The sequence below is a fragment of the Mustela putorius genome, unplaced genomic scaffold (assembly GCF_011764305.1).
Source record: "Mustela putorius furo isolate JIRA1106 unplaced genomic scaffold, ASM1176430v1.1 tig00003870_pilon_pilon_pilon, whole genome shotgun sequence".
Taxonomy (NCBI): Eukaryota; Metazoa; Chordata; class Mammalia; order Carnivora; family Mustelidae; genus Mustela; species Mustela putorius.
In genome coordinates this window covers 10695357-10720021 of record NW_025422022.1, presented here as the reverse complement: position 1 = coordinate 10720021, position 24665 = coordinate 10695357, and the positions used below count along the sequence as shown (strand labels likewise).

The window sequence follows — 24665 nt, the reverse complement described above, 5'->3', positions numbered from 1 at the left end:
TCCTCTTAAAGGCTTTCAAACACCTTAACATCGACTCCATCTCTACTCCACTCATCTCTAATTGCATTCTCCTCTGAATCTTGCACAAATTTCTTTACTGTGGTTACTACTCTGTAAAAATAGTTCACGAGACAATTGTCCCAACCATTCTGTGACCTCCTTGAGGGTAAGGTCCGTATCTTACTGATCATTTTATTTCTAATGGCTATCATAAGGTAGACATTGAATTAAATGTCATATACATTTTTGTATTTTCAGATTTTTCATCTTCCCTAACAAAATCAAAACATGAACAAAAATGGCAAAACATAAAACCAAACCAAAACAAAAACTGCTGCTGGTACCAAAGGCCCAGGATGAGTGGACAGGAGTCGCAAAAAACAGTTATGAAATATCAGGACCATGGTCAGATGGAAATTACAGAGTAAAAATAAAATCAGACTCACTGAGATAAGGTGCCAAATTTCATCTTCCTAACACTAGGAAAATGTATGAATTTAACTTTGAGAAGCCCAACAACAAACCTATTAACAATGAATGATGGTATTTCAGGTAGAAAAACTGCATTATATGAGACCCCCTCTGTGTACATCCTTTGACCCACTCATGTGAAGTGTAAATTGGGCCCTCAGGAGCCCTACGCCTTTTAAGTTTTAAACATCCCTCCTTCCCATGGAAAGAACCTCTGGGATTTATTAAAAGTTATGACTTGTACAGGAAAAGCTTTTATATGGGGGCACCTGGGTGGCTCAGTGGGTTAAGCCTCTGCGGCATAACGGGTCATGATCTCAGGGTCCTGGGATCGAGTCCCACATCAGACTCTCTGCTTGACGGGGAGCCTGCTTCCCCCTTTCTCTCTGCCTGCCTCCCTGCCTACTTGTGATCTCTGTCAAATAAATTTTTAAAAATATATTAAAAAAAAAAAGTTTTATGTGACCCTGTCTTGCCCGTTTCTACAAAAGCCAAGGGTGTAGCATTAAATGTAATTTTGTTGTAAGGGGCTGAGGCAATGTGGCCCAGGGGTGTAACCACCCGGGGAGCCGACCTGATCCAAGGGACCTATGCATGTAGGACCTCCCTACATGCATAAGGGCCACTCGTTAGTCAGAGCACACAGCAGGCATTCCAAGGGCCCTAGGTGGTACTTGAGCAGAGAGCTGTAATCTTATTACCTGACTCCAGGTAATAAGATTGTAATATGAGCACAATTTTTTAAAGTCCATGGGGGGAAAAAAAAACCCAAAACCTTCAGGATTCACTGTCTGGGAAAGCTTGGTGGGCCCCCACAGGGACCGTAATGCTTCTGTGTTTATGATATTAAGAAACAGTCAACCGTCAACTCTCCCTTTCCTCCTCGGCTGCTAAGGAGGCCAGTACTGAATTTTAGGCAGCTGTGTTTATCCTGGGAGTCCATATATTTGCATCGTTTATTTTTCTCATCCTGATTTTCTATCTTGATGCTACTTTTCTCTTCCTTCCTTGCATGAGTTCATGCGGTGAGCTATCCCACACACTGTGAGGTAAGGCAGCTAAACACAGTAAATGCTGAATAGGAAAAGCTCCCAACAAAGACATCTCTTGGGGTAAGATCTTTATACAATAAATGACCTACTATAGAGAGTAATTTTATTTTCTGCCAAAACTTGGCAAAAATCAGAAATACCAAGGTTTTAGCCCTCTTCTTCTCTCTGTGTCTAGATGGCAACAATTCAAGCAGGATAATTATTATTTTTTTTTAAGATAATCTAATTACAAAAAATTTTCCCTTTCCAGGATCAACCAAACACCCATGAGATATCTTATGTTTAAGCCCACGCAAAACAAGACATATTAACTTGACGGTTTGCTGACTTCTAAGAGTGTTCGCTATTGTTGCTTCTAGGCCCCCATCACTTATCATCAGGTGGGATTCCAGCCGGGGAATTGGAGGGTATTCTGAGATCTTCCAGTATTTAGCTCACCGTCCCACGATTGGTTCTCCTCTTGTCTGTGGCCAGGTACTTAGTACTAGGTACTACGATTTCTTCTTTCCGCAGGGCAACTAAGAAGCATTTTCAGTTTCATGAGGAGCAAGGGCTTCGGGAAGAGTAGTACCACATGGCCCCTGGAAATGGAACCTGCAACAGGACAGATAAGCAGAGTTAGAAAAATCAATGGACCACTTCAGCAAGTCACGTGTTTCTGAGTTACATCCAAAGCAAAATCCCAGTTCTCACAAATACGGTATTATGACCTTCGTTCTCCCTTTTTTCATCTAGTTTCGGATAACTCTAGATGTAGACATTTCCTTCCTGGTTGGTCCCAGTGATCAAGGGAATTTGGGAAAGCAACTGCCTGGAATTTAGGCGCTAAAACAAGAATTTTATTTAAGGGATAGAGGAGACATTCGCTGCAAAGTACATTTTGGAATGGTATGGCCAACCTCGTAACTGAAGCGCTAAGTTTTACAAAGTCTATATACTAAGAAAAACAGGATTCTGATGCACTAAGGACACAAGGAAAATACCCACAGGCACCACACAGACCATGAACATCGTAGCTGAGCAAACAGCACACTCAAGCCATCCGTTGGACCTTACGACAACTGCCTTTTAGTCAGAAAGTAGAAACAAGCAAAAAGAGCAAAGAGGATAGAGAAATAAGAAAATTCCATTTCTGCTTCCTTCAAGGGAAAACACAACAGGAAGGAAAAAAAAAAAAAAACCTCTGAATGCAGGATTTAGAGAATCCTGGAAAAGCAGGATTTTCTAATGTATTCAGAGGAAAACCAGTTGAGCACAGTTAAAAATGAAAAAGCTTATGCTCAAGGTAATTCAATATTCATATTGTTTATTCTTTTTTAAAAGATCTTATTTATGCATTTGAGAGAGAGTGAGAGAGAGAGCATGAGAGGGGAGAAGGTCAGAGGGAGAAGCAGACTCCCCATGGAGCTGGGAGCCTGATGCGGGACTCGATCCCAGGACTCCGGGATCATGGCCTCAGCCGAAGGCAGACACTGAACAAACCAAACCACCCAGGTGCCCCATATTGTTTATTCTTGACACAACCCAGATCATGAATGCCTGAGCCTCCTCCTGCCACCAGAAAGCTCCCCAGGTGCAGTTACAGCCCCTTGAGGACTTCCCCAAAATTACAGCCAGTCACAGAGAACTTCCCGGGAATTTCCATAGCCTCAACTTGCACATGTTCTTCTTCCTGAGAAAGTGACTTTTGAGTGTTCCCTCCCACATCCATCCTTCTCCTACTTTGCAAGAGCAAGCTGGTTCCCCTCCAACCCCGGAATCTTACCCTGTTGCCTTATCACAGAGTGTGAAAACATGGGCGGGGCCAGATAGAGGGATGTTTGAAATGCTGGTGTAGATCTCGGGCAGCAAATGCTTTCCCGAGATTGGGTGACAAGGCAAGGAAGGGCCAGTCCATTCTTGCTGTTGATAAAACCTTTTGAAAGAGGGTCTGTTGTGATGGGACTGTCAATGAAAAGTTGGCTAAATGTGATACAAAATTCCAGCATGTATTTTCGCATATAACTCTGGAAGAGGTCCAAAATCTGAGTGGCAATGCCATAACAAAATTCCTTTCATTCCCGGGGAGTTATGTGGCTCACATTCTCAGGACCTACATCTATAAAAAGTAAAAGCTAAGAATTACAATTGACATTGGAAAGGTGAAACTTAGCTTGGCCAGGAAAAATCTGACCTGTCCTCCCCCATACTAGGTAGAATAAGAGACACAGATGAAGCCAACTGCAAATAGGAACAAGATTTTTTTTCGCCCAGGACGATTGCACAAAGTATGAAAACAACTCCCTTCTTTGAGGGACTACCGCTTTTTCACTCACAGACGAATTCTGTACTCTAAAATCCTAAGCTATCCAGAACTGCTGTTAGAAATTACAGAGGTAGGGAATCTGGGTGGCTCAGTTGGTTAAGCAATTGCCTTAGGTTCAGGTCATGATCCTGGAGTCCCCGGATGGAGTGCCGCATCCGGCTCCCTGCCCCGCAGGGAGTCTGCATCTCCCTCTGACCCTCCCCTCTCTCATGCTCTCTCTTGCTCTCTCTCTCTCTCTCTCAAATAAATAAAATATTTTTAAAAAATTACAACAGTAAAGGATAAATGTGCTTGAGGACCCAAGTCACTGCCACCGAGCAACAACCTTGCTTTCTAACCCGGGAACCAAGCTTCGCATAGCCGCGACTGCGCAGTGTTATCCGTCTACCTTCAATTTGCGGTCTCCAGGGAAACAGGATGCTGTGTCCACACTTCCAGCCAGACTGCACTTGACTCCGGCACAGCGCTGCCGGCTGCTCAGTCTACCCAAAACAGCTTCACTTAAATTTCACTTAAATGCCACCCTCCCCTTCCAAATCCTATAACAACTGCACCTTTTCCTTCATGTGGGGACACGAGCCCCATTCCTCTCTCATTTGCAGAAAGCCAGCAAACCCGATCTGACTACAGGTTAGTTGCTGGTACTTGCAGGTACACTGGGGTAGAACACTGTGAACTCGGTCTCCTTCCAACACTCAGGCAGGGGCATGGGGGCTAACCCGAAAAATTCATGTCCTATGCATTTATGAAGAGATGCATTTCCATTAAGATTTCATTTTTATGGAATTATTAACCAAAATGTATTATTTATTTGTTTGCTGTTTTCAACAGCTATACCACAAATTACTGTTAGCGATCATTCAATCCGGAGGAATTTTTTAATAAAACATTTCTTCAGCTTTCAGGAAACTGAAAACAAATGATTCATACCATATTTTGCTGCAGAAACATAATAGGGCAGTCAAAAGATTTTAAGCATAAAAATGTATTACATGAATATGAATTTCTGGGGTGAAAGCAGAATGGAAATGCAAGTTCAAGGAGGAAAACAGAGAAGGCTGTTAAAAAGGATTTGTATACAGAGTGCCTGGGCGGCTCAGTCGATGCAGCATCTGCCTTCGGCTCAGGTCAGGATCTCACTCAGGGTCCTGGGATCAAGCCCCGCACTGGGCTCCCTGCTCAGCGAGGTCTGCTTCTCCCTCAACCCCTACCCCTACTTGTGTTCACTCTCTCTCTCTGACAAATAAATAAATAAGATCTTTAAAAAATACTAAAAAATAAACTAACGTAGCTGGGAAAGACTACCGGAAAGGCTGCTTCACAAACTTCTTTTCATAAGCTCCTGTTGCACTTTAAAGAAGAAACAAAAAGTAGAAAAGTATCCAAACCAGAGGTCATAATCCAGTGTCCTCCCAGAATCCCAGATGATGAGAGTCACCTGGGCCACTTGTAGAATATACAAACAGTCCTCACCCCCTGGACATTCTGATTCAGGAAGTCTAGACTAGTGCCTTGGGATTGGATTTTTTTTTTTTTTTTTTTTTGGCTGCCTGCTTTGTTTTACAAAATAAGGGCTGGGGTGATCTTTCTCTTCAGGGGCATCTGGGGAACACCGGGAGGATTAGAAGCATCATCGATGCATGACAGGTGACCTGCGGAATCACAGAAAAGGCCTTCAGCTCTATCAAAGCAAAACAAAATAAATGAATGGAATTTTGCTACAAATGAACTTTTTAAAAAATAAATATTTTGAAGTATCTTTAAGTATATTTTGTTGAGGCATCTATGTGTCCTTTTAAAATTATTGTGACTTTACATGACTTTCTGATACACAGACCAACCAGGAGCCTGGCTGTACGAGCCAAGAGTAGGGCCCTCGCTACCCACCCTTGACACTTGACAGTGCAGCCAAGCAGGCGGCCCAGCCGGGCATCAGACCTCCTATCAACTGTGTTCAACTGTAAATTAAAAGTAAACTCTTGGGCACATTGGTGGCTCAGTTGTTAAGCGTCTGCCTTTGGCTCAGGTCATGATCCCAGGGTCTTGGGATCGAGCCCCACATTGGGCTCCCTGCTTTGCAGGAAGCCTGCCTCTCCCTCTCCCACTCCCTCTGCTTGTGTTCCCTCTCTTGCTGTGTCTGTCTCTGTCAAATAAATAAATAAAATTAAAAAAAAAAAAAAAAACCTCTTGTGGCGCCTGGGTGTCTCAGTCGGTTAAGTGTCTGCCTTCAGCTCAGGTCATGATCACAGGGTCCTGGGATGGAACCCCATGTCGGGCTCCCTGCTCAGCAGCGAGTCTGCTTCTCTCCCCTCCCCCTCCCTATTCATGCTCTGTCTCTCTCTAATAAATAAATAAAACTTAAAAAAAAAAAAGTAAACCGTTTAGATTCTTGACGAGCAGATACATGGTCAAAGCAATCTATAAAACCATGCCTAGGAACTTTTTAGGCGTACAAACTCTGCTGATAGTTCGCTTTCTTTGGGGGCACTTCTCCTGCAGAAACGTGTTACTTCCTGACCTTACTGACCGCCTCTTCTGGGACATGCCCCCTCCCTCCCTCAACTCTGGCCACACTGACCTCCAGTGCTCTTTCCCACCTCCCAGGCCTGCTTCGGCTTGGGGGCCTCTGTTCCAGGTGGTCCTGTGTCTGGAACGCTCTTGGGCAGACTATCTCCTTAGCTAACTCCTTCCCCTCCTGCAAGCCCGCTCAGACGTCTCCTCAGTGAGGCCTACCCTGACTGCCCAGCTGAATCCTGCAGCCCGTCCACTCTCCTCCGGCTCCGCCTTTGCTTTTTGCCATAGCGGGCTGCCCCCAGTCTCGGCTGCTCTAGCCTTTGCATGTTTATTATGCTTCCTGCACACTGTTTGCCTCCAGCACCAGAATGTCTTCTTCACCTGGCAGATTTTTTGGTTTGCTGGTACCTCCTATCCTGAGCACCTAAAACAGTGTACCTAGTACCTAGTACTGAGTACTAAGTACCTAAACCGAGTACCTAGTACCTAGTAGGTACTTAGTAGATATCTGTGGATTTCAACTGAATTCCAAAGTTTAGAGAAATTCAAAGATAAACAACAAGGTGGACACAGGGCACAGGAGGGCCGGGGTGCTTGGAAGGCCCTGTGCACCTTCTCTTGGGTGAGCACAAATCCCATTTCTGCCTCAGCAAATGCACAGACCCTCATGTGCCAAGGACCCCAGGGTTGAACAACAGTCAAAACCCCTTGACACCCAATCTGAAAATACCTAGTATCTACTCTAACTGTAATGGCTGGTTGAAACTCCCCCGAGACAACGAAGGGGGATGTGGAAAATGACAAAAGCCAAACCAGAACTAATTAACACCTTAAAAATATCAATACATTTCAGTGGGAGGCAAATTCTGTGACTCTGTCTCTAAATTAGAACTGGGGCAAGGAATCTAAACATTTTGAGCAAGGGTCTCGGATGTCCAGTAAGATCCAAGCTTAAAGCGTAGGCAGCATCCCTGTTCCCTGTTCAGGTAAAAGGAAATTAGGCTAAAAAGACGTATTATCCCAGTTTTTCATTCCTCTCATTAACCTAGTGCAGTTGTTGGCAAACGGCTTTCTATAAAGAGCCACAGAACACATTTGAGGCTTTGCGGGCCCAGCAGAGTATGTTGCAATGACTCAGTTGTGTTGTCACAGGTGCAAAAGCGGCTGTGGACAATACAGGTACACGTGGCTGTAGCTGCGTACTAATAAAACTTTATTTACAAACACAGATGCGGGGTGAATTTGACCTACAGGAAGCAGTTTGCTGACTTAGCATAAAATTCAACCCAAATCTAGCACACAAGATGGAAGAGAAAAATTCTGCCCTTGTTAGGCTGTGTGTTCACTCAATTGCTCTGGGCCTGGTTCCCCATCTGAAAAGTTGAGACAGGTAAGAGGATCACCTCCATCTCTTCTAAATGTCAGCTTTGATGGCTCCTAGATAAAAGCATGACTGTCCTCGCTGGTCAGTTACACTCATCGGGGAAAATTCGCAGACTTAGTGGTAAGGACAGCCGCAGCTCCCCCAAGAAGCCAACAAACAGAATGTGGTTCATGTGGTTGGGGCCGGGTCAATGGGTAGCTTGTCAAATTTGATCAAAGTTTCTAACGAGCAAGTAGCCGGTCTGTCTGAAAGGAGACACAGCAGCTTTTCAGGACGTGAAGCTGAACAGTTTTGGCTGAGAAAGAGAAGCGGCTGGGTCAGGTCTGAGGTTTCAGGAGGCCCACCTTACGAAATGATGTCCTTAACTGCCAGGATTCTCTTCTTAACTTGCAGGAAAACTACCAAGTTCAAATTCCTCTGAAGACACACACAATGGACGCCCAGGAGCTGCTGGTCAGTCAAGGACATGAAAGGCGGAGGCCAGCTCTGGACTTGTAGAAGGATTCTGCTCTTATTTTCTTCTTTTTCCCCTACCTGCGTTTTGTTACTTTTCTACCATGATGATTTGTTTTCATTACTTAATATAGGAGAGTTGGAGAACACAGGAGTAAAAATAAACCACAGGAGAAGGGACTAGGGATGTAGCTCATTCCCTCCTTTAGGAAGATGATGCCATCCCACTCTTGGAGGATTCTGATGCTCTTTCAAACAGACGAGGGGCTTGAGTTGTCTGGCAATGACATTACTTTTACTTTATTTTTAACATATGCACACTAGTCTAGGTGCCACAGTGCATGTTAGAGGCCTCTAACATGTCTATTTTTCAGGGGATAAGTTAGAAGGGAATTTAATTTTTAATAGGATACCTTTATTGAGATGTCATCCACATATAATCTGTTTAGAACGTATAATTTATTGTTTTTTTTAGTATACTCACAAAATTGTACAACCATCACCACAATCGACTTCAGAACACTTTCATCATCCCAAAAGGAAACCTGTCCCCATGAACGGTTCCTTTCCATTCCTCCCTACCCAACCCTAGACAACCTCTCACCAACTCTGAGTCCCTGTCGATATCTGGATATCTCATATAAATGGAATCATGGGATTTGTGGTCTTGTGTGTCTGGCTTTTCGCTTAGTATAATGTTTTCAAGGGTCATTCATGTTGTCGCATGGATGAGTACGTCATTCATTTCTGGCTAATACTCCGTGGAATAAATACCACATTTCCTTTATCCGTTAATCAGATGAAGGACATTTGTATTGTTCCCGCTCTTGGATTACGATGAACAATGCTGCGATGAGAATCACGGGTTCTTATGTTAGCTCTGCTTATAACCTTTGGAGGAACTGCCAGACGGTCTTCCAAAGCAGTGGTATCATTGTACCTTTCCACCAGCAACGGATGAGGAGACCAGTTTCTTCACCAACACTTGCTGGTTTTTTTTTTTGTTTTGTTTTTTTAATTACAGCCATGCCAGTGGCTGTTAAAGGGTATCTCAGGTGGTTTCAATTTCCATTTCCCTAATTTTAATAATGTTCCACATATTTTCAATATGCTTATTGACCATGAATATATATTTAGAGAAATGTCTATTCAAATATTTGGCCCATTTCTAAATTGGACGACTTCTCTTTTTGTTATTGAATTGTGAGAGTTCTTTATCTTTTCCGGATGTAAGTCCCATATCGAATATTAGGCTTGCAAATATTTCCTCCCACTGAAGCACAGAGGTTTCTAATGCTGACGGAAAGCCAGGTTGCCCATTTTTCTTATGTTACTTGCGCTTTTGATGTCATGTCATGGAGGCTCTGACTAACTCGAAGTCATAAGGACTTACTCCTGTATTTTCTTGGAAGTATTTTATACTTTCAGCTCTTATATCTAGAGCCATGATCCACTTGGGTTAATTTCTGCATGTGGTATGAAGAAGGAGTCCAGTTTCATTCTTTTGCAGGTGGCAATTCAGCCATTCCAGAACCATTTGTTAAAAGGACTACTCTTTCCCTGAATTGCCTTCAGACCCTATCCAAAAATTGGTTGGCCATACACTGAGGGTTTCTTTATTTTTTTTAAGATTTTATTTATTTATTTGACAGACAGAGATCATAAGTAGGCAGTGAGGCAGGCAGAGAGAGAGGAGGAAGCAGGCTCCCTGCTGAGCAGACAGCCCGACATGGGGCTCGATCCCAGGACCCTGGGATCACCACCCGAGCAGAAGGCAGAGGCTTTAACCCACTGAGCCACCCAGGTGCCCCACACCGAGGGTTTATTTCTGGACTCTAAATCCCGTCTATATGTCTATCCTCACCCCAGCACTATGCTGTCCTGATGACTGTAACTTCGTAGTCACTTTTGTAACTGCGAAGTGTGAGTTCTTCAACTTCATCCTTCTTTTTTAGTTTTGGCTCTTCTGGGCCCCTTGCATTTCCATATGAAGTTTAGGATGACCTTGCCAGTTTGAGCCAAGAAGCCAACTGCACTGTGGGTGGAGACCAGCCGTATCTGTAAATCAATTCGGGGAGTACCGCTCCCTTGTTGTCTGGTCCACGGTCCACAGGAGTGTCCTTCCTCGTGTTCAGATCTTCTCATTCATCTCACTGTATCGTTTGCAAAGAATCTGTTTTCCACAGAAGGCAGTCATCTCAAGGGATGTGCTTCTCATTCCTACCACTTACACACAAATGAAGAAGCGGGCCGAGGACACAAACGGTACTGATTAAAAAGACACGGAGGAGATTAGACTCAGCCAGCTCACCCAAAGGGGGTCATCAAGGGCATTTCCAGAGTCTGTGGCATGTTTTTTATCCCCGTGAAGACTCAGAATGCTGGTCCTCATCCTGGCTGCACGGTAGACTCATTTAGGAAGTTCCTGGAAACTGTGATGTCCAGGCTCCACCCGAGGCGAGTTACATCAGAATGTCACATGTGGTACCCAGCCATATTTTTAAGTATGCTGAGGTAACAACCACTGCTTTACGTAATGATAACAAGTTTCAGTGAAGACTTACATTTTATTGATAATAATTTTAAACTATAAATTTTATTATAAAAGTATTAAAAAATTATCCATTTAAATTTATAATATTTAAAATAATATTTATACTATTTATCATATTGACATTTCTTTATGAGTTATTTATATTCTACCTTAGAAAGGAAGTAAGCAGACTGATAAAAATATATAAATGAAATTAAACGGGAAGATAAAACAACCAGGGTCCAAAAAGTAAGCAAAATGAAGGGGAGGATAAAATCGAACTCAGAATGAGACGAAAAACGCATAGTCTGAGGGTCTCCACTTTCCACACAAATGGGAGAGACGGGATCAGCACCATGGCACAGCCCCAAATAGCGATCCTGAGGCTATCTGGTAATTTGGCGGGGATTTGGTAATGAGACCAAAGAGGCGCTCACCAGGCCACTGCCTGGCGGCACAGAGGGTGAGGAAGGAGAAAGGTCCACACGGACATCACCCCGGCTGTGCACTGGGTATTCAACTCACCCACACCTAATGCCGCTACCAACTCTTGCTGAAAAATACAAGTGAAATGTTCATTCCAGAAGAACTTTCCAAGTGTGAACAAGAGCCCTAACTAAGGCAAATGCCCTGGAAAAAGACATGGCTGCCTTCATCTATAGTTACTGATATTTTGTTCTTCCATCAAAGCACCTATAGACCAAATTAGAAAACATAAACTCTGTGTCTTTTTTTTTTGAACGAGAACAGTAAGATCTGTTCAGACAACATATCCAAACCAGCTCAGTGCCTTCTGTCTCCCACAGAAGACAGAAGGTATTCCCCGTACCTGAATCTGTTGGTGGCCGGGGTGGTTTCCATGTTGAATTCAGCCACTGGCACTCCCCGGGCAGACACCTGGGGCGCGAACATGGCGGCAGGATAAACCACGGAGGAAGTTCCCACCTACAAAGCAAATGAATGGAAAAGGACGAATGACCACACTCCAGGGGGAAGGAACATTCTTTCAGAAAACCTGACAGAAACTCAGGCCAGTTTGTGGTTACAGATGTGAGGGAAGCTAAGCTGGGTAGGCTCAATGGGGAGCTTCCAAGGGACAGATGGGGAAGTTGGGAGGCATCCTTTCAGCGGATCACTAGAAGAATGTGCTAGAAGAAAAGCAGCACAAATGGAGAGAATGGCAGATGAATGACTCGGTTTTGTTTCTGCTCTAGGAGGTAATGGCAATAATCCATGTTCTTTTTTTTTAACATTAGAAAATGCAAAGAAAAAATACATACATGTCATCCTCCTGCTACCCCAAGATAACCACGGTTCACATTTTAATATAGATTTTTTTCAGGTTTTTCCCTACGAATGCATATTTACAAATGTGCTTTCCAAGAAAGGAAAGACGAGAACATGCTGGACAAACCAGCTTATCTCACGTGACCATCAGTCATGAACGTGGCTGCGACACTGGCATGAGCTCAATGGTACTGGCCAGGTGAATATGCATCCATGAGAAAATCTTTCTGCTTCTAAAGACACGTTCTAGAAATTCTGAAATACGCATACCCTTTGTCCAATTAATTCCACTTCTAGGGAAATGTGTCCTAAGGAAAGGATCTGAAGAACACGCTAAGAAGTTATGTCTACGACAACCCACCCTAGCATTATTCAAAAAATAAAAATGGAAATGGCCTAAATGTCCAAAAACAGAGAACTCGTTAAATATTTATATCAAGCAACAGGACACCATGCAGCGAGTTAAAAGATGATGCAGATTTGTGAACGGACTGACAAGGAATATACGTGTATAAAGTTGTTTCAAAACAGAGCATATAAAAATATTGGTAGATAACTCCTCCCATCTACAAAGGATCCTGGTTCATTTAAATGCAGAAATTATAGGACTAAGTTCTTATTTCAATTCTCTAAGTTACTTTTGAGATGGGAACATATTTTCAGGAAAAAAAAATAAAGTATGATAGAATTTTTAAAAAAACAGAGCATATAATCTGAAGCCATTTTTGAATTTTAAACTATATGTATACATCTGCATACGAAAATATCTAGTCCAGGGGCGGGCAAGGAAAGGGCCGGATAGTAATGTTTTTAGGCTTTGTAAGTCAGAGAGTCTCCATCCCAAAGAGTCGACTCTGCCGTTAGAGTGTGAAGGCAGCAGGAGATGACCCAGAAGAATGGATATGGCTGTGTTCCAATAAAACTTTATTTACAAAAACAAGTGGCGGCCCAGATCTGGCCCACAGGCTGCAGTTTCTCACTTCTGATCTAGAGAAGCAATATACTAAAATGCTAACCGTGGCTATTCCTGGATGGTAGAGTTATTGGGGATTTCGAATTTCCTCTTCACAATTTTGTACTTGTTTGTATTTTCTCAAATTTAATAATGAGCATGTAGTACTTTCAAAATCAGAAGTAATAGCATGCTTTTTATTTGGTGGAAAGAGGCTTCATGAAGCCTAAGACACGGTCTTGCACAGTTGCGCATTTAAGATCTGTAGGGTACCACAAGTTGTGCATTTAAGATCTCTAGGGTACCACAAGACCTCTCAACCCACAAATTCAGAGGGGGAAGGAGGGGAAGGGAACAGAGAAGGAGGGAGGAGGGGGAAGGAGGGGGGGAAGAAATAGCAAACTCCACCCCAGTCCTGGTGTTCCAGAAAATCTCAAGGATCGGGGAAGGGAATGACCTACCACTAGACACAAGTCGCAGAGGGTCAGCTCTCTGTCGACCTCTTCCAGAATGGCAGGATCCAGGTTTTCTCCAAACCACACCACGTGGGGTCGCAGCAGACCCCCGCACCCGGCCTCTTCGCACCTGTGAGAACATCGACCTTCACCCAACCCCAACACCTGCCCCTACAGGTCTGCCTAGGTGGGTCACGGGAAGGCTAGGGGCTACTCCAAAACCAGACTGTCCACTCGGGTGGCTCTGACGCTTCTTAGTCTCTGTTCCTCCCCTACCAGACCATGTGAGCTTATCCTGGATAGAAATTACTCATTTTAATGGTCCTCATCAAGTTTTTATTTTGTCTAGATGCACAGGGCTCATGTGTTGACATATGTGTTTCGGCCAACCTTCACATTCCCTTTCTAAACAGTGTTTCAAAAGATTAACAGGCCCAAAATGGAGTCCCTTGTGCTAAGCCCCACGTCAGCAAACCAGAACTTACTATCTAACCTGTAGCTTCAGACTCGCCAGGGAATGTAACCTCTCACCAGTCAGGGTGGAACCACCCGGTCAGCACTAGCGGGGTAAGCCACTGAAACACCCCCGGGTCCCCTGAAGGAGGGTGACCTCATCTGAAACGGTTCCCTCCTTGCTAGAAAAACTTCCTCGCCCTGCCTCCTTCGGCCTATAAGATTCTTCCATTGTGGGACACCTGGGTGGCTCAGTGGGTTAAGCCTCTGCTTTCGGCTCAGGTCATGATCTCAGGGTCCTGAGATCAAGCCCCGCATCTGGCTCTCTGCTCAGCAGGGAGCCTGCTTCCCCCTCTCTCTCTGCCTGCCTCTCCGCCTACCTGTGATCTTTCTCTCTATCAAATAAATAAAAATAAAATCTTTAAAAAAAAAAAAAAAGAGTCTTCCATTGTGTGTGGCTCCTTTCTGTCTGCGAGATGGGATGCTGCCTGATCCGTGAAGCTCGGAGGAAGCGAACTGGTCTCCAACATTGATGCCGTTGGATTTTTTTTTTTTAAGATGATTTATTTGTCATAGAGAGAGAGGTAGAGAGAGCATACAAGCAGGGAGAGAAGCAGAGGGAAAGGGAGAAGCAGACTCCCTGATGAGCAAGCAGCCCAACACAGGACTCAATCCTAGGACCCTGGGATCATGACCTGAGCCATGACTGAGCCACCCAGATGCCTCCGGATATGAGGTTTGCACAGCACTTTCCCTTTCCCAGCTACTTCACCACACGCACTGGTGTGGCTGCCTGGGAGGAACCAGGCTCGGACCTGCCTCTAACACCCCAACCACCAGCTGGTCTCATCAATGACCTCCTTTCCTGTTTCCGCAGATTCACCTTTTTCTTGCCCTGACCACAGCCAAGTTCACCAGGGTCCATTGCCAAAACCTTCTCATTTTTCACTGCCTCCTACCTCATCTTATATAAACCTTCTAAAATAATCCCCCCAAACATCCTTTTCATCTTAATAATCTCCCCAGGAACTGCTCAGGGTCCCCCATGGTTTTATATCAAATTTTAGAATTCGGTAATAAAAATCCTGACTAAGAATCATAAAAAGGGTTCTGTAGTTAAATAAGCTGGTAAAATATTAATATATTATAACCATTTTTTAAGGAGGAACAGTGTACTTCACATATTAAATGCTCTGAGAAGTCCCACAGGAAAGCAAAATTACTCTAACTTTGTTTAATCTGTGGTTTCCATATTTATTAGAGCACATAACATTTTTTTTCAAGTAATGCCTATCAACGTCGCATGAATCTAGTGCTCTATGAAACACTTTAGGAACCACTGTGGTAACATCTGGTTTGGGAAACCTGAGAGAAAAAAGTCTCTCCAGGGTTTATCGTAATGTGAAAATCCTGTCTGGTCCTGTCATTTCACCTTCTCAAGACCTTTTTTATTACCTCTGGATTGATAATACTGATGACGACAAGAAGGATGAAGAGAATACGCTTTACACACACCACATACGTATCGGCAGCCTAACAGCTCCAGACACCTTCCAGACCTCAAATTCTCCCACCACAACACAAAGCAAAAAGAGACCAGAAAGGAGGTCTCCTCACCCTGCTTTGGTTCACCTTTGCCCTTTCACTGTTGGCCTCATAGGTCAGGGCTGGTTTCTGCACTGGCACCTTTAAGATGCACCTCCCAGAGCACCTGGGTGGCTCAGTAGGTTAAGTGTCTGCCTTCAGCTCAGGTCATGATCTCAGGGTCCTGGGATCGAGTCCCACATCAGGCTCTGGGCTCAGCCGGGAGCCTGCCTCTCCCTCTGCCTCTCCCCCTCCCCCTGCGCTCATGTATGCTGACTCTCTCTCAAATAAACAATCTTTAAGAAAAAAATTAAGAGGCACCTCACAAAATGAACTTAGATTTTGATTTCTTTCTTTCTTTCTTTCTTTCTTTCTTTCTTTTTTTTTTTGCACTCTGGGAAACCAAACATGGATCCATGTTGTTTTACCCACCGGGGAAGTTTCTCCACTGGGATTCTGGCATCTTGAGCTTCCGGGTCTGGAGCACTGAAGCAAACAGTATTAGAAAGGAAACAATGTCATTGGTATAATCAAAGAACAAAGAGATAACATAACCCAATAAATCTGCATATTTTCCCGGCAGCATACAGTTCAAAGCCCATAATTAGTACATGCTGACTTAGAGGTGCCCAATAAGGACAGGCAACAAACAATTAGCTACTGGAGGTTTTACTCAAGAGAAGGAATCTGCATGTGGGGAGGGGGTGAGCCGCGGGGAAGCCAACGGGAGTTTCATGACATACGCTATATACCTCATCGTGATTTGACTCTTCCGCACGGATATGTATTAATAGATTGCTTGTATGATTTATACTGACTTAAAATGGCCAGGTAAAATTTTTCTCAATATTTCAAGTATATTCTTATTTTTTCCCCCTAATTATAATAACAGTACATGTTCATCACAGAATTGTTAGAGAAGTCTAGAGAGTGGTAAAGAAGAAATGAAAATTTCCCATAATCCCACCATTCTTGATAATCACTGTTAATATTTCATTGTATTTTTTACCTGTATACAGATATATCAACATGAACGATGTGTGTGTGTGTGTGTGTGTGTGTGTGTATGTGTGTGTGTTGGGATCATATGAGGTAACAGGCCCTGTGGTTTTTACTTGGCATTGTAAACTTTGAGCAAGGTATTTCTTTTTTTTTTTTTTTTAAGATTTTTATTTATTTATTTGACAGACAGAGATCACAAGTAGGCAGAGAGAGGAAGGGAAGCAGGCCCCCCCGCTGAGCAGAGAGCCCAATGTGGGGCTCGATCCCAGGACCCTGAGATCATGACCTGAGCCGAAGGCAGAGGCTTAACCCACTGAGCCACCCAGGCACCCCAAGCAAGATATTTCTTTTATCAGATGGCTGTACTATGTCTAGTCTTATTTTTCACAAATATCCATGGGAATCCTAGGCTACCGTTGAATTTCCTTACATTTATGTTCAACTGAAAAGAGAAAACAACACACACTCGTCCGGGAGAGCAGTATAATTACCCCTTCCCTGATAAAGCCGCACAAATGGGACTCTTGTAATTCTCAGCCACAACGCCACAAGAGGTACAGCGGGTTTTAAATAAGCTACCTGAAAAACACGAATTAAATGAGACCAGAGTTTAGTAAAATCAACAGCAATTGTCACTGTTGAGGGGATACAAAATAACTGAGTTTTTACGGGTCCACGTTAGCAAATGGGGCTGCCCTAGGTTTCGAGGGAAACACAAAGGCGGGCAGCGGTCCTAAGCCAGCCGAGGGTACCTGCCTCCTGGACCCTGCAATCCAGAAGGGAGAGACATAAAATCCCTTACTCCATGATGAAGTGGCTCCTGAATGACCTCAATGCGCAGGTGCATTTGAAGTGGTCGTTAGGGCCCATGAAGCCACAGTGAACCGAAGGGCGTGGTTTACCCAGTACATGGTTGATAAAGGTTCCCTGCCTTGGATGTACTTGCGAACTTTTCATTTTATACAAAAGCAGCTCTGTGAATACATAAATCTACTAGTATATAAGCCAATAATTGTTAAAACCAGTGACCATTTCTTGAGGAGCCGGTAACGTGACCATAATTCATCAGATGTTCGCCTTGCGTCCAGTGCTGCGCTGAGCCCACCACACGCCAGGGTGGACGTGTGTCGCTCCATTCCGTCCAGCATTCCCTCCTTGGGGAGCCATCTTTCTTCTTCCCCATGCTGAGCAGAAGGAGCTGTCCATCCCATCCCAAAATACAAGCTTGGGCCCCAGCTCCAGACTGGCCCCATCATGGTACCTAATCCGGTAGTCTCAGGGGCCTGATAGAACAAAGGCCAGCCCCGGCTGTTTCAGCCAAAGAACCACTGAAGAACCATGTGAGGAGGACAAAGAGTTCTGGCTGTTGCCCAGAACCCTTCCACCTTCCACGGACACATTTGGGTAAGAGCCAGAGATGCCCGGGATTGGACTCTGCAGGATGAGTGTCAGCAGCTTTGAAGGGAAGCTGGAGACAAGAGAGGAGCAGCCTTTTTGGGAGTGCTGCGTCACAGATACCCTGGATGGCACAGAGCAAGGAACACACAGTGTCACCAATGCCTTGGAGTTAAACAACATCCAAGATGCCAACGAGCTGGCTCGTGAAGCACACCTACCCACTTTATTTCACTCGTATTTTGTGGGTTTTTTAAATTTCACTCATATTTTGTGGGTTTAAAAAAAAAAAGATTTTAGGTATGTATTTTTGCTGGAGAGAGTGAGCACAAGCATGGGCAGCAGCAGCAGCAAAGGGAGAAGCAGGCTCCCTGCCAAGCAGGGAGCCCGATGCAGGGTTTGATATTAGAACCCTGGGACCACTGCCAAGCTGAAGACAGAAGCTCAACAGACTTAGCCACCCAGGCGCCCTTTTGTATTTTATATGCACAAGTGTGACATAGTTTCTAAAATAGTGTCTAAGGAGACATGTCTTGAAAGAAGTTGCTGAGGCCAATGTCAACGAGGCTATTGCCTATGTTCTTATCTGGGATTTTGATGGATTCCTGTCTTACATCGAGGTCTTTCATCCATTTAGAGATTATCTTTGTGTATGGTGGAAGAGAACAGTCCAGTTTCGTTTTTCTGTACATAGCTGTCCAATTTTCCCAGAAAGATAAAGAGCTTCTGCACAGCAAAGAAAATGGTCAACAAAACAAAGAGGCAACCCACTGAATGGGAGAAGATATTTGTAATGACAGTACAGACAAAGGGCGGATACCCCAGATCTATAAAGAACTTCTTAACACACACAAAAAAAACAGATAATCAAGTTAAAAAATGGGCAGAAGACATGAACAGACACTTCTCCAAAGAAGACACACAAAAGGCTAACAGACACATGAAAAAATGTTCATTATCATTAGCCCATCAGGGAGATTCAAATCAAAAACCACATTGAGATACCACCTTACACCAGTTAGAATGGGCAAATTAACAAGACAGTAACAACATGTGTTGGAGAGGATGTAGGGAAAAGGATCTCTCTCACACTGTTGGGAATGCAAGTTGGTGCAGCTGCTCTGGAAAACAGTATGGAGGTTCCTCAAAAAATTAAAAATAGAGCTACGTTATGACCCAGCAATTGCACTACTGGGTATTTATCCCAAAGATACAGATGTAGTGAAAAGTGCACATGGGGCCATGTGCACCCAATGTTCATAGCAGCAATGTCCACAATCGCCAAACTGTGGAAAGAGCCAAGATGCCCTTTGACAGATAAATGGATAAAGAAGATGTGGCCCATATACACAATGGAATATTACTCAGCCATCAGAAAGAATGAATACCCAACTTTTGTATCAACATGGACAGGACTGGAGGAGATTATGCTAAGGGAGATAAGTCAAGCAAAGGGAGAGCCAATTATCATATGGTTTCACTTATTTGTGAAGCATAAGGAATGGCATGGAGGACATTAGGAGAAGGGGAAAATGAAAGAGGAGAAATCAGAATGATAGTCGAACCGTGAGAAACTATGGACTCCGGGAAACAAACGGAGAGTTTTAGAGGGGCAGGGAAGGGGGGATGGGCTAGCCAGGTAGTGGGTATTGAGGGTACAGACTGCATGGAGCACTGGGTGTTAGATGCAAACAATGAATCATGGAATATGACATCAAAAACTAATTTGTATGGTAACTAACAGAACAAAATAAAAATAAATAAAATAAAACTGTGTCTAAGTAAGTTTGAACAAACTTTTTCTATAACTACAAAGTAACAATTCTAAGGGATAATAAAACATCATGGTTTGGGTAGACTATTCTCTTTGTAAGGGTCACATTAAAAATGTGATGTATCTTGGGGCTCCTGGGGGATAGGTCAGGTGGTAGAGTGTCCAATCTCAGTTTAGGTCCTGGTCTCGGGGTTGTGAGTTTGAGTCCCGTCTCGGGCATGATGCATCTTAAAAATGGTGGCATATTTAGCTTGATGGAAGGCAGGGCTTTCTCTTGTTTCTACCTAAATTAGAAGAGTTCTAACAATCTGAAACCCCCAATGTTCCAGCTAATGCACATATTACCTTATTTAATCCTTGAAACAAGTCTAAAACAGGTGTTAACATCCCCACTTGATACATTTGTACCTCGCAAGGGACACCACCTGCCTTCTGCACCTGCACGGAAACAAGCCGCATGGACAGACCCTGTAGAAGAACGTGCCAACAAGGCACCCAGTCAGCGGGTGACCAGCTACTGCTGGGACACAAAAGCGAGACGGGACCCAAGTGAAGACTGCTTCACCACCATTATCCCAGGCAAAAATGGGCAACTTCACTGCATAGCCACAGAAACCAGCAACATTCCCCATGGGGTCACTGCTTCTGGAAATTCCACAGTTAGAAATGCATTCCTTTGGATGGAAGTTTTGTAGGCTTTTAAACACAAATGCCCTTGGGAAGAAATCTTACATACCCATTTACGCCCTTGTATGAATCAATTTATTAGATTTTTTGGTGAGCCCCAAGCAGGGAGAGAGGATGAAAGAGGACGTGAGGGGAAAGAGGATGTTATCAAGGGCAGAGGAGGGAAGCCAGACAGGGTTAAGACAAACTTGGTGGGCTGGCTGCAGTGAAGGTCTCTGATCTGGCAGCTTCCCTAAGCACTTACCCGCTGAATGGAAGCCCAGCCTCAGGGAGAGAGCCAACTGGGGACGAAGGGAAGGTAAATGGCTACCCCCCAGGGGACGCCAGCATCGTCCCCAGGCCTCTAGGGCTCCCCAGCCTCCCATTTCCCATAAAGGAGGTTCCCCAGCCTCCCATTTCCCCTCAGCCTTGCTAGGCACCACCGCTGTGTAATACGCACAACAGACACCTGGGCATCTCATCAAAATGCAGATTCCGGGGGAGCCTGGATGGCTCAGTGGGCTGGCCCTCTGCTTTTGGCTCCAGTCAGGATCTCAGGGTCCTGGGATCGAGTCCGCGTCAAGTTTGCTGCTCATCAGGGAGCCTGCTCCCTACCCCCTACCACTGCCTGCCTCTCTGCCTACTTGTGATCTATCTCTGTCAAATAAATAAATTAAATCTTTTTCAAAAAATGCACATTCTGATTCAGTAGGTCCCTGGAGGGAAATGGCAGGACTTGTAGTTTGAAATCTGGTTCCCCTCCCCGCATGAGGGCTCCTCACCATGGATTTCCAGAAGGTTCTTGGTGCCAGCCCTGCGGTGCAGCTCATCGATGTTCTGAGTGATGACCATGACCCGTCGGCCCTGCTCGCGCAGCCGGGCCTCACATTCAGCAATGGCAAGGTGCCCCGGGTTCGGCTCCTTGCTCAGCATGACCTCCCGCCGGTAGTGGTAGAACTCCCACACCAGGGAAGGGTTTCGTGCAAAGGCCTGCGGGGTGGCCAGGTCCTAGGAGTTGGGGGGAGAGAAGAGGCGGGAGTCAGAGAGAGAAGGCCATGGTGCACTAATGCTCTGGGACACGGAAACAGGCGGCTTCTGGAGGGAACAAGCTGGAACGCGGCTGCCAGAGGCCCACGTGGTGCGACAGATGTGGGACAGGGGCCCAGGGCCAGCCTGAGTCCCAGACCTGGGACTAACGAGGGACCGTGGGGAAACCAGCTTTAACTTCTCCACTTCCAAGGCGGGGATATTGCCACCTGTCCCATTCGCCAGGCAAGGAAGTTATGGGCAGGAAGTCAAGCAATCTGCAGGTAAGTGATTCAGGTTGAAGCTGCTTTTTCATGGAGCCCCACAATATAGGAAGTCGATGCGTTTATCCAGGAAAAAAAGCAAAATGAGAAGTGCCCACTTGAGGTATAATGGTCGTAGTTGACAAACTCAGTTCTTTCTTTTTTTTTTTTTTTAAAGATTTTATTTATTTATTTGACAGACAGAGATTACAAGTAGGCAGAGAGGCAGGCAGAGAGAGAGAGAGAGAGAGAGAGAGAGAGAGGGAAGCAGGCTTCCTGCGGAGCAGGGAGCCCGATGCGGGGCTCGATCCCAGGACCCTGAGATCATGACCCGAGCCGAAGGCAGCAGCCCAAACCACTGAGCCACCCAGGCGCCCCCGAACTCAGTTCTTTCTAATAGTAAGTAGAGCTACACGCATACACACAACAACGCATATAAAAAACAAGATATATATTAACAGAATATATTAAATATATTTTTAAGGATGATTTCTCTTCTAGGAGGGACAAATCTTATCCACAGCAAAAGAGAGGAGCGTCGTTGTTGTCTGGGGCTGCCAGCTGATGATCGGGAAAGGCCACAGGGGAACCTCTGGCAAGATACAGTCTATATCTTGGGGTGCCTGGGTGGCTCAGTCAGTTAAGCATCTGCCAGTGGCTCAGGTTATGATCCTGGTGTCCTGAGATCAATCCCCACGTTGGGCTCCCTGCTCAATGGAGATTCTGCTTCTGCCTCTCCCCCTACTTGGGCTGTCTTTCTCTCTCTCTCTCTCTCTCTCTCTCTTTCTCTCAAATAAATAAATAAAATCTTTTAAAAAAGAAAAAAAAAAGAAATAGTCTATATCTCGATGGTGGCGGTGGTGGTATTATGCATTTTGTTTGACTATAAAGGTCACCCTTCTATCCGGCAGTAGAGTCAGTCTTCACTTGGGGAGTCAATGGGGAGCAAACGTGTATGTTGTGGATTATCCGCATCTACGTCCTGCCCTCCATGCAGAACACGAGTGGACTGAAGCAGTTTTTGGGTGCCACGGGAACGTGTCCACGTGTATCCTTAGAACACGGTGGTGTCAGACACAGTCTATGGACTTCTTTGCTTCCCCACAAACTCTGAGCTGCTTTGACACCACTGACTGCCTCTCTCTTCTGGAAGCACCCACTGAGCTTCTCTAATTCGGGGCCTGCTCTGTTTGGCCCCGCTCTCGTGGGTCCCTGATGGCCTCTGAGCTCCCTCCTCCCCTCCTTCACCTTTAAGGCGGCGATGCCCACCCCTACCTCCATAGGCTGGAGGGCAGCAGAGGCGAGAAAACATCCCACACGTTGCCAGCCTAATGCACTTAATAGGGCAGGAAAGGTTCACTAACCCTTCATTAACAAGAAGCTACCTCCTAAATCTGGAATTCATGTACTGAAGTAACTATTTACGGTTGGCCTTCGTTCAGCCAACAAAAGTCTAGCGAACACTTCCATGTGCCAGAGTTCTGGGAGCTGGGGACAGAGCAATGGTTAAAACAGACAGAACCTTCCACATTCCAATACTAGGATTTCTTAGGCCGGGGGTTGGGGGGAAGTAGAGTGCCTAAGGCCAAAAGTACATTCTGGGCCCAGGATGGTGGGTGTTGGCTCCATCTGTTAAAATGGATTGAATGGTATGCTTCAAAGTGGTGAGTTTTGTTGTACATACAGTTAGCCATTGAACGATGTGGGGCTTAAGGGCACTGATCTCTGTACGGTCAAACATCTTATGTGTACCTTTTGATTCTCCAACTTTACTATGAATAGCCTCCTGTCGACAGAAAGCCTTCCCGAGAACAGAAACAGTCAAAGAGCACGTATTTCGTATGTCATATGTAAAAGATACTATATTCTTACGATAGAGCACACTAGAAAAAAATGTCATGAAAATCCTAAGAGAACATACATGGACGGTACTGTCCAGTAGGGATCGATCCCAAAAGCACAGTGTCCCTTTACAGCAGGAACCATCTGTCAGTGCCTACATCAATATTCTTATACAGGATACAAAACACTGTAGGTGTTATATGTATTACTAACAGCAGACATCAAAAAAAATAAAAGATAAGGTGAAAAAAATTCCTATTTATCTATGTGTGAAAATTCACATGCTGCTAATGAAGAGGTTGGCTTTCTGCTACCTGGCACAGGGGGTAACCTCACTTCAAGGCAGCTCGTCTGTATGCCTATGAATGGTTACGGTATCTTTACGGCATATTCGGTATTACAGTCATATTTGTCGTGTGGTATTAGAAACCCTGTTACATTTTTTTAAAAACCACCTACCTGTGATGATGGGTTGATACAGTTTCTCCATTTGGGAGAAAGAGAGGTTGACTGCACCGTAGTGTAATTCTTTGAACGCAAGGTCATAGAAGAGTAAGAAAAGAGACACATTATTAATTTTATATTAAATATTACTCGCTTTATGCCTATGTGAGGGTAAGCTGGCTGCTTCCGTCCAAGTCTTGCTTGTGACATACACAACGCGTTCTTAGGTGATGCCCATGATGGGGATGACATGCCTTTCTTGCCAGACGGTTGTTAGAGTCTCACGTTTACACACACGCACGCACGACGGACCAGCATGTCAAGTATATGGCACGATCCGTATTTATGACTCATGAAGTGGACCAGCACGGAGTCTTCAGCCCTGCTGCCTTCATGCTGAGAGGGCTGAGGAGGACGAAGGGCTGGTCTTGCTGTCCCAGGGAGAGCAGATGCAGAGGAGGTCGGAGGGGAGGCAGGCACACTGAGCGTAACTTTACAGAAATACACTGAAACTTCGGTCCAGCTTCTCCACCGTCTCCTTTCTCTGAAAACGGTTCCATATGGTACCAAGCCTTCTTCCACCATTTGCCTTAGTGTCGGTGCCTGAGCCCATGTCAGAAAAGAAGTCAGAAATCATCCTAGATTGTCGGGACGCTTCTGCCAGGCCATCTACTTCTGCGCAGCTTCCAAGTCCTCCCCGCTCCATCTGGCACTGGTTCAGAAGCTCTCGTCTTCATCAAGTTGTCTTCTGTTCATTCCTCTGCCGTGGTGTCTGCTAGCGCTTGAATTTCTCCAAGACCTAAATCTTTT

The 24665-nt window shown here is 44.9% G+C and overlaps 1 protein-coding gene across 13 annotated transcripts in view; it reads right to left on the bottom strand.

Moving 5' to 3' along the window:
* Positions 1–1609: 1609 nt before the first annotated feature.
* SIRT5 (sirtuin 5) overlaps positions 1610–24665 on the bottom strand; it is a 36433-nt gene continuing 13377 nt past the window's right edge. For 9 of the 13 annotated variants that reach the window (XM_013056853.2, XM_013056851.2, XM_013056855.1 and 6 more), the window contains exons 4-10: positions 23871–23939; positions 21063–21288; positions 16937–17024; positions 15876–15929; positions 13413–13536; positions 11542–11657; positions 1610–2117 (exon numbers count right to left, since the gene is read on the bottom strand). In XM_013056853.2, coding sequence (XP_012912307.1) covers positions 2042–2117; positions 11542–11657; positions 13413–13536; positions 15876–15929; positions 16937–17024; positions 21063–21288; positions 23871–23939 — 753 coding nt within the window. In that variant the 3' untranslated portion in view covers positions 1610–2041. Of the gene's footprint in view, positions 2118–10133; positions 10448–11541; positions 11658–13412; positions 13537–15875; positions 15930–16936; positions 17025–21062; positions 21289–23870; positions 23940–24665 lie in introns of those variants that run through there. The other 4 variants (XM_045067004.1, XM_013056860.2, XM_045067002.1 and 1 more) reach the window with 3 other exon arrangements.